The sequence below is a fragment of the Lotus japonicus genome, chromosome 3 (assembly GCF_012489685.1).
Source record: "Lotus japonicus ecotype B-129 chromosome 3, LjGifu_v1.2".
NCBI lineage: Eukaryota > Viridiplantae > Streptophyta > Magnoliopsida > Fabales > Fabaceae > Lotus > Lotus japonicus.
In genome coordinates, this window is record NC_080043.1 from 79,324,512 (window position 1) to 79,341,547 (window position 17,036).

Consider the following 17,036-nt stretch of genomic DNA (forward strand, 5'->3'; position numbering starts at 1 on the left):
CTGAGAACGAGATCGAGAACGAGACTGAGAAGTGAGAGTGCGAGAGTGAGAGTGAGAGGGTTAATTAATAAAACATTTGCGGGGGTTATTAAAATCCCCCTTAACTATTAAAAATTATCCACATTTGCGGGGGTTTGGAAAACCCCCGCTAAATAACCCCCACTAAATAACGTTTTTTTTGTAGTGTTATTCAAGGTATAACAATTTGATACGTTTCTACATGGTATCAGCTTGCCTCTAGATTTACTGCCATCGATCCTCTCCTTTTTTTCCTTCAATTCATGGCTGCTGCTATCACCACCTCCCCTACCCCTTCTAAATCAGCCCTTCTTCTCAATGCTTCCATCACCTTCAAACTATCTCGCACCAATTTTCGTGCTTGGAAACGTCAAGTGACCACACTTCTCTCTGGTATCCACGTCATGGGTCATATTGATGGCACTACATCCACTCAACTCCCTACCAATGTTCAGGGTGGAACCTCTATTTCCAACCCTGAATACACTTCGTGGTTCACCATTGATCAACTCATCATCAATCTCTTCTTTTCTGCCATGACAGAAAGTGATGGTCTTTCCTTTGCCTCCTATGACAATAACAAACTTCTAATTTCCTCACTAATTGTAACTAAAGCTAATAACGGCTTGGCGGGTGGAGACTTCACTTGACAAAATGACAATTAGAAGTGTTATTTCAGGCCAAACCTGAACAGGGCCGTCTCAGCCCTTAGGCCAGTAAAGCCCTCGCTTTAGGCCTTAAAATTTTAAAGGCCCCAAAATTTTAATTTTTTTAACAAGTATATATTTCAAATTTTTTTTTTATCTAAGAATAGAAGAAGTAAGTAAATAACATATTGAGTGCCTTACAATATGGACCTCTTAAGTGCAACATTTATTTTTAATTAAATTTAACTTATTGTCTATTTTGAATTGATAAAAAGTAGAGGAGGAGTGACTTTTCATTTGATCTCTTTGAATTCTTATTCTTCTACGGTTCTATCCTCTCCCATTCTTCCTCTTTCAGACCTTTCCTCTCCTCTATTTTTCCTTTTCCCTCTCAAGTCTCTTTAACTCTTTATTTTATTAAGTTGTTCTTCCCAAATCCCAAATTCTATCTTGTGTTACGTCATTATTTACAGGTGTGTGTTTCTGTTATCTTCATATGATTCTGCATTTTCTGGTGTGTTGTTCTGCATATATTTCTTATAGAATAATGTTAACAATTCTTGTTAGTGTTGCTTCTCCGGAACGTAGTTTTTCAAAATTAAAATTAATAAAATCCTATCTAAGATCAACAATGTCTCAATAAATATTAAATGGATTGACTTTCTTATCTATTGAAAAAGATTTTTTTAAAAAAATCGATTATGATAATTTAATAAACAATTTTACATCTCATAAAGCTCGAAAAATAAATTTAATTTAAATTATTTATATAAAAAAATAATTTTATAAAGGCCAAATTTTTATAGTTCGCTTTAGGCCTCAATATTGGTTGAGACGGCCCTGAACCTGAATCATTTCTAAAAATTCTTGATTTTTCCAGGGCCCTTGATCGCTCATAAGGCAACCTCCATATTCAGAACATGTGCAGTCGCTCATAAGGCAAATTGCTGTAAAATCAAACAATCAAATATAGGAACTTCTTTCTATGCAGAACCTCACAAGTCACAAACACATACATCAATCAGGTTTTCATATTTTTAGTACTGTGAAAGAGACTCATTTCTAAATTTGCAGAATTCATGTTACCTTGGATCGATAGCCTCAAGCAGCACAGTGAGATAATTAGAACCCAACACCTGAAACAACAATGTTACATGTCTAAATTTTCAATGTGCCATACTTGAATTTTTACTGTTGTGCGTGCATCTAGAAATGTCTTCACTGCTATCCACAACAGCTTAAACCTAGATCCAGCATTAATAATAAAGGGATTACATAGAGTCTGGAAGAATGAAAATGAATACTAATTAACTGCACAGTAATGCTCATAAATTTTAATAATGAAGGATCAATAGTACCAAATCCCCCAATCTAAGAAGGAACATAAATTCAAAGGACCTATTAATGAAAAAAACTATGAAAAAACAAATTCAAAGGATTAAACTACCTCATAATCAATCAGGACAAGCTGAAAAGCAATTGCTTGGAAGGATCAGTAGTAGGCGCCATCTCCCACGTCCTAATAACCCTTGCTCTTATCTTCCAGGCTTCTCTACCAGGCATAAGCTTCGAATGAAACTCATGTGTCCAGACACTGGTGCAAAGAAAACAGAGAGATGAGTGGAAATCAAGGGGATTTTTCAAACAGAATGAGAAGGTAAATGTGTTGACCGGAAGTTCAGAGCAAGGGCGTATTTATAGTAAAAATTATAAACTACACTGACAGAACCATACCAATAGCATGTGTAGGTAATCATAATACAAAAGTGTAAAAGTAGTACGAAAATTAATTGAGATTTGGATTGATACTGACCATTTGATCACAGATCAACCTTTGAAGATGCAATCGAACCCAAAATTTTGCCTACTGAGGAGAAAGCATGACGAACGAACAGTAGCCGGCGGCGAAGATAAATGAATCATCAGATCAATCGAAAAATACAAAGGTGATAGATTGGTCAATAGTGGGTGAAAAAACGAAGTTCAATACGGAAAGAAATCTAGGGTTCCGATTAAGAAGGAGAGAAGGAAATTCGTGAGAGGGTAGAGAGGGTAGAGAGAGAAAGGAAACACGCCAGTGCCAGCTAGGTTGATTTGAGAAAGGGATGAAGACAAGTTAAGTGAAAACAACGTCAAAGTCCCTTCTGAAAAAGAAAAAAAAAAGGAGAGGATAAATGAAAGAAAGCCAGGTGGCGGAAGCTCATTGGTTGTTTCTTATGAATAGTAACTGGAGAATTAGATGTAGTAAATTAGGCCTAAAGGAAAATTTTAAGGAGTAATGAAAAATCAGTATTGTCTAAAGTTATAATATAAAGAGTTATTGACAAAAAAAATTCTTTTCAATCTCATTTTGAGGAAGGGTTTTGTTGCTGTTGCGGGGAATAATATTCCATTCACATCTCTTTTGGAGGTGGAATGAGGTGGAATGAAGAGAGATATGAAGAAAATGAAAAGTAAGAGAGAAAGTATGAGATGTGATAGATGATAAGAGGAGAGAGATAAAAATAAAAATGAGTAGAAATGAAGTGTTTTGAAAATGAGGTGTGTATATATCGTTGTTGGTTTTGTTACTCCAAGAATTACTCTTAGTAAATTTACTCCACTTATAAACTTTTTATAAAATACAAATTTGACAGATCCGGCTATTGAACTAAAAGTTCCAAATGGGTAGATCCAATGTACAGAATTTCAAAAAAAAATTAAGACCATTGGATACTTTATTAGAGGAATTCAATTTATGAAAAATATACATTTTAAAATATAAGTAAATATCCACTATAAGATTATACACCTACGATTTCTAAGAAATTTAGTATAGATCATCATGATAATATTATATAATTCAATGGTTCAGTTTTTTTAATTCATATCCTATAAAAAGTTATCAAACAGAGTAACTCATGTCATGTTGAGTTACTTGAGTTACTCTTAAAGTAAGTGGATCCCTTATATTATTTGTTAAAATGATAATTATAGGAAAATTTGTGAATCTTTTGTCAATTTCTACTATGTTGTGTATAACGGTAATACTATTGATAATAATAATAATAACTATGCATTGACCATATAAATTTTGTTTATGTTGTTTAATTGCATTTCATATATAACTTTTTCTTTTTAATTATAATGTAAAAAGATGATCAAATATGAGAAGTCTGGTCTAGGTTAAATGCTCTCACTGGTCACGGTTTGCAGCATATAATGTTAAGGACTGGGTTCGATATCAGGTTCAGGGGCCTCATGCGACCTTGTTTGTTGCGGCCATCTGGGGACTCTGGCGGTGGAGGAATATCACAGTGCTAGGGGACAATGATTGGTCTGTTGATGTAGCGGTTCGTTGGATACTTCAAGAGCATATGGAGTATGAGATGTGGCTTGGGAAAGGGAGTAGCCTGGAGGAGGATACAGGGCCTGTACGCTGGAAGCTTCCTCCTACAGGTTTTAGCAAACTTAATACAAATAGTGCATACAGCCATAGCCAGAAACGCATGGGATTTGGAGGTCTGGTTAGAGACACTAGTGGTAACTGGGTTACGGGTTTTATGGCTGGTAGTGTTTGGGCGGGGGGGGGGGGGGGGGGATCCCTCATGGCAGAGATTACAACCTTGAAGATTGGTCTCAACCTCTTGTGGGATCGCAGGATTCGGTCTGCAGTATGTGAGGTGGACTGCAAAGAGATTGTTGATACGCTACATGGTGATCAGTTCCACTTTCATCAGTTAGCTAATGAGTTTGGGGAGATTAGGAGGTTGCTTGAACGGGACTGGACAATCCAGATTGCTCATATTCCTCGCAGTGCTAATGATGCTGCATACTACCTTGCTGGTTTAGGAGCTATCCGTCAGTGTGTTACTCTCTACTCGGAGGACCTTCCTCCTTAGCTTAATCTCATCTTGGCTAGAGATTTGTTAGCTTTATGGCTTTTTTTTATCTTTTATTTATTTTCTGATGTACCAAAAAATATTATGATTGGACATCTTTTTAAAACAAATATAGGCTGTTAAATAAATTGAGCTTATTTTCTTCTTGAATCAAGCACCTAATGGGTGGATAGCAAATTTTATGTCAATTGAATAATTTAAATTCCTTCAAATTAATAGTAAAAGTATTTTTACATATTATTTATTTAAAGAGTTTATTTAAAACCAATTTTGCTAAACACAAACACAATTAAATCTATTAATGTTATCATTATATTTTATTGATGAATCTAGTCCCTACTATACGTTAGAACATGCCTCCGATTTGTTACATTACATATTTCGCTCAATATCAATAGTGGAAATTGAACACAACCTGATGAGAGAAAGTGGTCCGTCCAGAACAACTAAGCCAACATGTGTTAGTACTATTATCATTTTCATGAGTTGCCTCAATCAAGCAAATTTTCACAATTCAGAAATGATATGTTATTGAGTTCCGTAAACTAAATATGATTAACATAATATTTAATTTAAAAACAGTCTTAAATATACTTATTTTATTTGTTATTTTACAACTAAATATAAAAAATCATCCTTTAAAAAAAACATCAATTTCACTATAAATTTTCCAAAATTTAACCGTGTAAATACAGGGATTCACATCTGCCTTGTTGCAACATAGTGAATTACATAACAAAGGAGTAGCCTTGTCTTGCTGCAGTAATTTTGAAGAATGATAATTCATCTGGAACAACAACTGCCAGGGAATAAAAATTCCATAGATACACCAAAATTGACGATATACATAATTGGAGTTTAGATGTTTCAAGTCTTACAATCAAATTAGAAGGGCACATTGTATCTTTTCTTTCCTGACTAGTCAGAAACTGAATTTGAATAAACAAATTAAATTACCTACTTGGAACGTAAACCAGGGATATTTCTAAGACCCATCTTACCAAGAACGAGTTTAGGAATAGCTGGAGGGTTATCAAGCCCCATGCTTTTACTGAACTCATTTGCAAGCTCCACTAGCCTATACTTGTCTTTCCCAATTTTCTTGTTGGAATTGTAGTAACCAAGCCATGCCTGATATGCTGCTTCTTTATTCTTCATCTCTACATGCGATAGAGCCTTTTCCACCTTTTAACACCAAAACATAATTGATATTACTCCAAATTCAAATTGGTTTGTCTATAAAGTAAACTTGCAAAGCATTAGAAGAAAATAAAAATCTTGCATGTCTAAGTATAAGTACCTTTCTCTTAGTGTCAGGATCAACTGAAGGTACTGGAGCTTTCTCAATAGGCAAATCTTTTATGGTAGATAAAAAGAACTCTTCCCAAGGAGTCAGTAGCAGTATGCCTTGCCCTTCTTTCCCTCTTCGCCCTGTTCTTCCGAGTCGATGTATATACTGTTCTCTATCAGATGGTAAACCAACCTGTCCATTTCACAAATGGATAATTACTTAACATTTTATCAAATGATAGCATGTTTATTTTAACTTCTACCCAAATGCCAACAGGCTTTAAATTTCCGCAAATGCATTGATTATTAAGAGTTCTTCTGAACTTGCATAGTTGCAATGATCCTCACTGTAATAACTTTTTGAAACTGTGGGCAAACACGCACGTGGGTCAAAAGATGCATGCCAAAAGTGAAGATGCAAGCAGTTCTGAATATAATACCTGTACAACAAGTGTAACATCTGGATAATCTACACCACGTGCAGAGACATCTGAAGTAACAAGGATGAGACCCTTTGACTTCCGAAATTCCTCAGAGACTCTGGTTCTATAACTCTGAGGCTTTCTTGAATGGATTTCTCTCACATTCAATTTCAATTCACTGAGAAGATCAGCAACAAGTCGTGTGACCATAGCAGTTGTGCAGAAAACAAGAACCTGATAAAACAATAGCTATATTAGACATCCTTCGACGATGTGTGAAGTGTGATGGTAAAAGTAGAACTTTTTTTGTCAAATCAGAGTTAAGAAGAAATGACTAGACTGATCCGGAGTAAGCTTTATCTAGTTTGTTAATTATGTTATGTGTCTTCAAGAGAAAGGAAAAAGAAAAAATTCAATGAAGTTGGTTTCAGATTAGAAAGCGTACCTTATAGTCAACATCATCTGCAATGTGATCCTTCAGAATAGCATAGAGTAAAGAGAAATGCTTGTCTAAAGGGGCAACTAAATGCATCTGGCGGACCTGAAATGATCCAAAACCCCATGATAATGTTAATATGAAGGCTATATATGTTTGCTAGTGCATAAGCACATGCACCACACAACCAAAATAGTTATAAGCACTAAACTATAAACAATTACCTGTGAATGTGTCTCCTCACTACCCTCTTGAACTGTATTAATAAATTCATGATCCCTTCTCAAAGCAATATTACAGACTTGACGCACCTTCATAACAATGAACATATCATATAAGCCCAGCACTCCCATATTTTATACATGAAATACCACACTAAATAAGGGAAACAGAAACGGAAAAGAAAAGAAAGGCATACCTCTTCAGGAACGGTGGCAGAAAACAGAAGGGTTTGTCGTTGTTTAGGGACAGCAGCAATTATTTTCTCAATATCTTTACGAAATCCCATGTCTAGTAAATGATCAGCTTCATCAAGAATCAAGACCTTAACACCCATAAGCCTAGATGCAAAACCAGCAGTATTCTCAACATGATCCCTAAGCCTTCCAGGTGTAGCAACAAGGATCTGTATAATATGCAAGCAAATAAAGTTCAATCTGGAAAGCTAGTTAGCTATAAGATGATGGTTTACCAAAGGTAGGCATGAAACCAGATTACCATGTAATAATTACTGTTTAAGCAAATAAATAAAAGGTCAGAAGCTTCAAAAGGACTTAATATATCAAGATGCTATAGGTTCCATGCTTACAAGTTTACAGAGGTGATCATCCCAAAGTCATTTTCTATAAGACTTTTACACCTTGGAAGTTTTATATCAAAATTTCTTCTTTGTTTCTTGATGTTTTATGTAAAAATAAAATTAGTTAAAAAAACGAGTTATGACTGATGATAAAAATAAGTTATAGTTTTTTTGATAAAAATGAAAAAGAAAAATATAAGTCCCAATAATAAGAAACATAATATTCATCATTTTTATGTCAAGGCTGTTTGGTGGTGTGGGGAGGGATAATTCAGAATCTTTTCATTGTTTTGATTATTGATGTTATGGACGTTCACAAGGTTTAAGCCTACATAAAAAAAATTTGGTGGTAACGACAAGAAACAATTACCTGGCAAGGGTTTACTTGCATGCGTTTCTGTTCTAAAGCAAGTCTTGTTCCTCCAATCACAACTTGAACACCAATGGCCGGATGATACTTAATCAGTTTATTGGCTTCTGCAGCAGCTTGGGATGCAAGCTCCCGAGTTGGGCATATGATAAGCACAAGAATTGGTGGCCTCCTTTGATCACGATCACTTGCAGGTGACTTCACAACAACTTCAATTGATGGAAGCTGAATGAAAGCGCTTACAAATTGAGTCAAAACTGCTATTCATCACTAACAGCATGTGCAGTATAAGCAATCAATCTGTTTCCAGTAACAATCAATCAATCTATTTGGTTCTGTTGTAACACACTTAATTGGTATTTTAAAAATATTTTAAGATAATTTGTGATCGGCAAGAGCTTCTTTTTTATTATTCCTGCTGCAGACTAGCTTAACAAAAAAATGGTTATAAGCTATAGAAGTCCTCATGCCTGAAAAACAAAAAACATTAAAAAGAATACAGAAACAGAAACGCTACATATCATGATATAATATTCAACTCTAAAGCCCAAGAGATTAAGTACAGAGGTCAGACGTTCAATTGAGTCAATTGCTCAAATGTTTGCAGTACCTTATTTTAATTGTCACTCACAAAAGAAAAATTGTGCAGAAAAATGGTAATGATAACTGATAGAGGCTGTTAACCGCTAATTCACTCAAGCAAGCAGAAATAAAGAGACTTACCAAAAAGGCTACTGTTTTTCCTGTTCCTGTTTTAGCCTTGGCAAGCACATCCTTACCTAGAAAAATTCACCGGAGTAAGTTTTACCATCAACAATTCACCGTTGCTTTTTTTGCTTAATATTATTAATATGATTAATTAGGGATAGGCAGATAGCCCATTATTTTGGACACTGATTCTTCACATAGTTAAATGATAGCACCCAAAATTATAACATCTTCATGAATAGAATCCAAAATGGAATAGGAAAAAAAGGATGACAGTGTATGTTGGAATCAGATGATACTATGGCTGTTTCTCTTAAAACTTCCATCCTCCATGCCCAATAAAAAAGACAAACCTTTAAGAATTATGGGAAGAGTTGCCTCCTGCACCACAGTCATTTTCTCATACCCAGCATCCTTGACTCCTTTCAGTGACAGCGGGGAGACCGAACATTGGTCAAATCTATGGCATTATATCCCAAAAGTCAGACATACAGAACACAAGAGCAATATAATGTACAATAAGAAGGGCAAATCATATGCCAAAGTTATGGAAAAACAGCATGGATGTATATAAACACAAAGCTCACCTTTCTCTCTCTCTACAATAGCCACATTCCTATCCTTCTTCACAAATACAAAACACTGGATTTCTAATACGTGCCCACCCTGAAAGTATGCACAAAATACCCCACCAATTTTCAAACTCATGCCAGAGAAACAAAAGTAACCAATTAAAGTTGCATAATGCAATCCACCTAATACCATAATGAATTAGACGTGCATAGTGCCGTATCAACTCAAGTTCAACAACCTCTACCCCCATACAGAAAAAAAGGTGTGCAAGCCTAATCATTTGAGAATAAGCTACTTATATCATGAGGGTGTGCGCGAAACAATTGTTCCACAAGCTCATTCTCAATGTAGGCACTAATAGTAAAGACAAAAAACACAGTGAAAGACAGAGTCATTGCTGAATCCAGGGTATGCAGCAGAATAAATGGCACCTTGTAATTCCTTTATATATGTATCCTCTATTTTCAAGGCCAAACAAGTATCCAGCAAAGCAATTCCATAATAGTTATTAGCCAAGTTATGCAATATAGAAATCAAGAACAGAGAAAGCAGCAAGGTTTATGGCAAATAAGCTCAAAGAAGCAAGACCCAGTTAGCAAAAAGTAATTTTGATCATGAACACACCTGGTTTCACTCAAATAAGAATCAGACCCAGACCCAGAAGATGAAGAAGGTCTTGGAGTTGGTACAGGCACAGCACTCTTCTTCTGAGCAAACAAAGCAGTTCTACTCTTGTTCAATATCCCCTCATCCTCACTCACTTCATCTTCCTCATCCTCATCCTCATCTTCATCATCATCTTCTTCATCACTGAGAAACTGCCCAATGCTACCACCACCACCAACCTTGAACTTCCTCCCCGCCACGTCATCCTTATCCTCATCATCCCCACTCAACGCAAACTTCCTCCTGGCGTTACCACCATTCTGCCTCCCTCTCCTCAAATCCTCACCCTTCCTCTTCGGCGCCCTGGTATTCCCCCTCGGCGCAAACTCACGCCGTTCCACACCACCATCCTCGCTGACCCTCCGGGGGGCGAAGGAGTCGGTCCGACCAGTGCGGAGCTCATCGACCCAGTCGCTGAGCTCGGCCTCGTCATCGACGAGGCTCTTGCTCTTGGAAGGGCGGAGCTGCTCCCTGCTGCTACCGGCGGCGCGGGCGGAGAAGGGGCGGGGGTTAAACGCTGCGTTGCGGAGGTAGAGGTGGGAGAATTTGAAAGGGGTGAGGAAGGTTCGGGAGAAGAGAGGATTCTTCATGGGTTGGAGGACACGGAGTTGGGATAAGAGGAGCAGCTTTGTAGGCATGGTTGGAAATGGAAGGTAGGAGGAGGTGATAGACAGACACAGAGGAGAGTAGTGTGAACTGTGACTGTGAGGGTAGGAAAAGGGTTTTTGTGGAGATAAATATAGCTAAGAAGGTGTTGTTAGGGTTTTAGAGTTTGCATTGATATTTTTATTTTTAGTTTTTAGGTCTTTTAAACATATCTTCATGTGGAGATTTGGTCGGGAAACGGTTGCATATCCTTCTTAGTTCTAAGTGTGTGTCATGATGTGTGACTTGTTTATCATTAGACCAGCATATTATTGGTTCTTTCATCAATATTTTATTGTCACTAAATTCACGTATAAATGGATAGCTTTATGAGAAATGTCACGCATTTCAATACATTCACTACTTATAATGATTGATTTATATTTTTAAAAGTAAATATGTCTTTAAATTTTTTTATATGTAAAATGTATTCGGTTAGTATAAAGAATGCTAGAACTGAAATTCTAGAGATACAATTAAGTTATACTGGTAAGTAAGAGCCTTGAGTTAGTAAACTTAATAAGTAGGGGGGAAAAAACGCCACCAAATCCCACAAATTACAAGGGCTTGTCCACAACCCATCTCAATAACTGAAATCTAAATCCAAACTAACCATTGTGCAACAGTTTCCATACTAAGTACTCCCTCCGTTCCTAATCTTTTGTTGTTTTAACTTTTGGCCTAAATTCCAAAACTTTTGTTATTTTACAAATCCAATGCATTTTTTCTCAATTTATTCCATGTTTACCCTCATTTAATAGTATATCTCTCACCTACCACCACTTATTTTCACCAATCAAAACCATAACAAATTTTTTAACCAATAACTATCATTCTCTCTCTTCACTCTAACTCAACATTAAATAGGGGCGTTTATGTCAGCAAATATATCAATAATTGCACTCTTAAACAATGTGCATAACTTTAAACAACAAAAGATCAGGAACGGAGGGAGTATATAATTAGGGAGCAACTTCTAATTCTCATTGTAACAGTATCAGTTACCCGATAAAGATAATAAGAGAGATTATTAGAATATAATATAAAACTACTGTGAACATCTAATTTTATCCTACCTTTTTATCTTTCCCTTATTCTAATTTTATTCAAATTTCTATCATTTTTGAAAAGTTTATAGGTGCATGCGCACCATCTTTCTTGCAGGCCATGCACCGGCTTGGAAACTAAAGAAATGTGGTGGAGGACATCAAGTGAAGTTGAAGAAATTTGTGTTGAAAATTAGCATCTCATTAAATGCTTTCAAAAACAAATTTCAACCAGCTTTTTTTATCCCTGAAGTATTATAGAAGAAGAGAAAGAAAGGGGCACAACGTGACCAAGCAATAAAAGAGAATACAAAAATAAAGAAAAGGGAGACAAAAGCCCTTAGTAGCATGCCAACCATGTGCTTTGCTATCTACCTATCTGAAGCTAATCTAGAGATATGCTGTTGAATATACACCTTGGTGCTAGATTTACGGTTGAAAAAGGAGAACAAAAAGAGGGAATACAACCAGAATATTGAGAGAAAAAATTCAGAAACAGAGTGTTGAGATAGATAGTGCTGAGGAAGAGAGATTGGTCACTGAGCAGTGAGAAAGAAATCAATTGCAAATAGTTATATCACCAAGTACGTAATTGTTGTCTTTCTTCATTCTTTTATCTCACCTTTTGCACAAATTGTAACACTGCAACTTCATTTATGCATCTCTGTGATTTAATCTCAATATGTGTTCATCATGACTAAACTTTGTAATCAAACAATTGGAGATGTCATTCCTTTCCTCTTAATTTCTCTCTCGGAATGATGCGTATTCCCCTGCCCCTCATCTCTTAATTTAGTTTCACTTTCTTTGTTCCAGATTTTTCTTCTTTAAGTTATCTTTCACTAGTTTATTGTTATTGTTATTATACTCCTAAAAGCAAAGTCAATGTAAAGAAAAACTGATGAAGATTTCTCTCCTGGGCAGCGAGTTAATTGTGTGGCTATTTCTTGCTAAGATGGTGATAACAAGTAGTAACAAAGTGGTTATTGTGTTGTCGTGTTTTCCTAACAGTTCGGTCTAGTATCTTTACTGATCATGCTTTTGAATAAAAGAAAAAAATGTGTTTGATTAGTTAATTAGAATGTGACTTGAATATAATAAAAAAGACAAAAACAATTTTTGGGTGAAAACAAATATTTTCAAAGCTATAATATTTTGCACAATTAACTAGAGGTACCGTTTTATAAACGGACGCTGTGGGGTGCTAATACCTTCCCCTCGCGTAATCGACTCCCGGATCTGGATTTGGTTTCAAAGACCATTCTCTTTTATGGGTTTTCCAATGTTTTCCATGTTAATAAATATTGGTGGCGACTCTTCTGATTTCAAAACTCTTATTCGCCGTCCCGCCGCGACCCCGGTTGCGACAACTATACATTTAGTCTTTTTCCAACAGCTTAAGATTGTGGGTTAATTGGTTGTTTGATATGGTATCAGAGTCTCTATGACCAAAGCAATTCAGAGTTCGATCCTTGCTCTCCCCACTTTCTAATTAAAACATGGAATTTAATTAAGCACATGGTAGGCGGCCTTGTGCATTTATCCACGCTTCAAGCCCAAAGGGCTCTTGCGTGATGAGGCATGTTAGATTATAATATAAAATCGTTCATTTAGCCCTTACCCAGCAGGTTAAGCTTTTGAGTTGATTAATTGTTTGAAAGAGACGTTGAAGGTAATAATTGTTAATTTTCATTCTTTAGTGTCGACTAGCTAAACTGATGCAGACCGCAAAACACAAGAATGTTGTTTTTAAAAATGTAGTGTTAGCTTGGCTGGCGTTGATTAGCTTCAGTTCAGTCCACTCCACAAGTCATAATGGTCGACACCTTCGTCATTTTGAAGTCGACACTTGGTAAAAGGTGTCCAAATCCAATGGCCAAAAGGAGTGTTGAACGAGCTGACTCTATAACTCTATTTCAAGACTAATCTTTAGCGTTGGACAAGTTGAATCTAGATTTTAATGAATAAGGTGAAATAACCCTAAATCCCCATTCTCATCTCTTCTCTACTTCTGGCCATTGTGAATCACTGCACATATCGCAGTCACCACCACCAAGGTAGCAGCTATGTTGTGAACCCCCACACACCACTACGTCACCATGAACGTTGTTGTCAGACATTGCCATCACCGCCAATCACCCTGCAAATTAAGACGATGATAACACCACAAGTGCATGGTAGTATTATGGTAGTAAAATATCAATCCCACGAGGACTTCTAACTACTAGCACATTTACTTTACAAATTCTGAAAGCGATTCAAAAGGTTGAATTCGTTGATTGCTTGAAAACTTAAATTGCAAAAAAATTAAAAGCGTAATTAAAAGAGATTGATCAACAAACTAAACAACGATGATGTACGATAGCTCAACCACAAGCAAGAACCACACATGCAATAGAAGGTTGGAATATTATCCTTTGGGGTTTCCTTGATTTTCTTAAGTTGGTACGTACTAAGAGTCAAAGCTATGAAACTGTCCTCCCTTCAAATTTCAAACATCACATTGCATTGATTCGTCTAAGGTGTCATAAGTCTCACATCCATCTACACTCACTCATTCTTATAATACTCGTATTGAAAGAAACTCTATTTTCATTCGTAAAATTTGTCTATGTAAAATAATAGAGTAGCTAGCCTATTTATAATCCTAAATTGTTAGTAGTTTTTTTTTTTTGAAAGAAACATAAGCTCATATAAATCAAGCTAGCCTAGAAGCCAAAATGTCCTCCAACAACAACGGAAATAAACTCGGCAGACCATCCTCAACCCAAACCTCATTGGTTAAGGTAGAAGCGTTCCGCGCTAAAAAAGTCAGCCGCAAAATTGCCCTCACAGCGAACAAAAGAAAGATCAACAAAGTCGAAAAAATTACAAAAATGAAAGCAATCCTGAATAACAGTAAAAAGATAAGAGCCACCCGACGCCTTCTTCCAAGCTTGGAATAAAGGAAGACAATCCGTCTCAAACACAACCCTCTGGAATCCCAACTGTATTGCCAAATCCATAGCCCAACGAAGCGAGAGTGCCTCTCCAACCGTCGGCGAAAGAACCATAGTGGGAAATTTTGAAGCAGAAGCCATTATTTCACCATTTGAGTCTCTTGCCACCATCCCAAAACATGCAAGTTTGTCCATCCCAACTGATGCATCAACGTTGATTTCAATTCTTCCTCTAGGTGGTCTTGTCCACTTACCCGCCACCACCGCAGCTCGTGTCCTCTCCGTCTCCTCCTCGGGAAGGCGCAGCGCCACCATGCGGGCTAGCACCGTTTGCCACTCTACACGGCGGTCATCGAACGCAGCTCTGTTTCTCGCCTCCCAAACTGCATACAACAAGCCTTGCACCTCCGCCACCCCTTCCTCATCTAAGTCGCGCAAGAGCTGGTGCAAGAAAATTGGAAAATCTTGTTGTGGGTTCTCACTCGGATGCCCAAACTCGACCCAAACCAGCAAGCTTTCACCACCTCGCATCTAATGAATAAATGATTAATGGACTCCTCCTCTAAGCCACAAATAGGACAGCCCGGATAGACATCAACAGTTCTTTGGCGAAGCTTTAAGCGAACGGGTACAGCTCCATTAAAAAGCCTCCAAGAGAGCTCCTTGCATCTAGGAAGAGAAGGAGCCTTCCAGAATTTTTTCCACAAATCTTCCTCCATCAACAACGCTGTTGAAGAGGAGGCCACCTCTTGACCTTCCACTTGTTGCAAAAACAAATAACCTGATTTGGCACAATAAATTCCATCATTAGCCCCCAACCAAAAAAGACAGTCCTCCATAGGTGTTAAAGGGAAGGGGACAGCAAGTATTTTTTCAGCTGTTGCGGGCCTAAATGCCCACTCAATTAAAGGCTTGTTCCACTTTCCCGAAGGTAAAAGTAAATCAGCCAGCATCTTGAGCCCAAGTTCCTCAACTACCTCTTGGCGACAATTCATAGGCGCCCCATGAAGGAGCCATTGATCATCCCAAATACGAACCTTAGTACCATTACCCACTCGCCAACATCCACCTTGTTCAAACATCCAAGAGCTCTTTAGAATACTAGTCCAAGCATAGCTTGGTCTATAACCTCGCTTTGCTCCGACAATGGAGCCACCTGAAAAATAGACAGCCTTAAAAACACGAGCCAATAGAGAATCCGGCGATGTGTGAATACGCCACCAATTTTTAGCCACAAGTGCCAAATTAAAATGCTTAAAATTTCTAAAGCCGAGACCCCCACTAAGTTTGGGCCGGCAAAGCTTTTTCCAACTCAACCAGTGTAAACCACGCCGGGAGGCATCACCTCCCCAAAAAAATCGAGCAATCATTCCCTCTATTTCCTCAGAAAGACCATCAAGCAATATGAAACAAGACATAACATAAGAAGGAATTGCCTGAGCTACAAATTTAATTAATACCTCTCTGCCAGCACGGGACAAAGTTTTTTCTTTCCACCCCTTTAGTTTCTTCCACACAAGATCCCTGACAAATCTGAACACATGGGTTTTAGACCTTCCAATGATGGTTGGAAGTCCTAAGTACCTGTCATAGCTTTTGTTGAAAGGTTTTTTACCACTCTACTCTTGAATCCCTTTCAAGATTCAATTGTAGTATAGTAAAGGGTTTTTATCGTCCTCAGGGAATTGGAATACAATGTCGTTCTCTAGCTAAATCACTTAAGCAAAGAGTCAAGAAACGTTTAGTTGATTGTTTTGTGCTACGTTGCAAAATTAAAAGAAAGCAATAGTAAATGATTTGTAAACAAGCGGAGAAAACGGTTGGAATTGGAGTTCATCAATTAACTCTTCGGTATTCTTATGATTCCATAAACAAACCATGTTCTATGTTCGATTCCATCACACCACATCTTATCTTTTTCATAGTTCCCTCATGAAAGAGATCAACAACTTACTAACTAATCATCAATTCCTTGAATAATTAAGCAAGCAAGTAGCATTAAACTTAGGTGTTATATGACTATTGAGCAAACCCTATTCCTAGGCCTTAGATTCAATAGATGATCTCATCTATCTCAGATTCAATGAATTAGTTTCCACCAATTTATCAAATCTAACATCAAGTTCTAGTTGATCACTCTAAAACTAGCATTAAGATCAAGATAAATCATTGAAATCATCACATAGAAACATGAATTTATACATGGAAATCAAAGTGAATACATTCAAGTTAAAAGACTACATCCAATCCCAACACAAAGGGTTTAGCAATCCATTTCCATGGATGCTTTAAGGCTTACAAAGAGAACAAGAAGATGATGACGATCCGTGATGTCCGCCGAGCGTTCCCACGTCGATGGATGATCAAAGAGGTCCAAACTATCTTCTTCACCTTTGTTCTACGAGTTCTGTGTTCTGTTTCCCTAATTTTTCCGCTCTGCTGTAAAATACGGTGGTGGGTTCTTTTTATAACAGCTTTGTTTGCTCAAGCGGTCCAAAGTTCGCTCAAGCGAACTCTTTCTTTAACGTGAAGGAAGAACTAGGAACCGCCTTTCAACCGCTCAAGCGACCAAATGTTCGCTTGAGCCAACTTCAGG

The 17,036-nt window shown here is 37.2% G+C and overlaps 1 protein-coding gene across 1 annotated transcript; it reads right to left on the reverse strand.

The window, feature by feature from the left end:
* Positions 1-5,346: 5,346 nt before the first annotated feature.
* Positions 5,347-10,564, reverse strand: LOC130746247 (DEAD-box ATP-dependent RNA helicase 31-like). Its single transcript, XM_057598808.1, has 10 exons — positions 9,769-10,564; positions 8,925-9,031; positions 8,587-8,642; positions 7,864-8,088; positions 7,113-7,319; positions 6,919-7,005; positions 6,704-6,799; positions 6,277-6,492; positions 5,847-6,029; positions 5,347-5,731 (listed from the first exon to the last, which is right to left on the reverse strand). The coding sequence occupies exons 1-10, from the start codon at positions 10,446-10,448 to the stop codon at positions 5,504-5,506; spliced, it is 2,085 nt and encodes a 694-aa protein (XP_057454791.1). The 5' UTR covers positions 10,449-10,564; the 3' UTR covers positions 5,347-5,503.
* Positions 10,565-17,036: the final 6,472 nt, after the last annotated feature.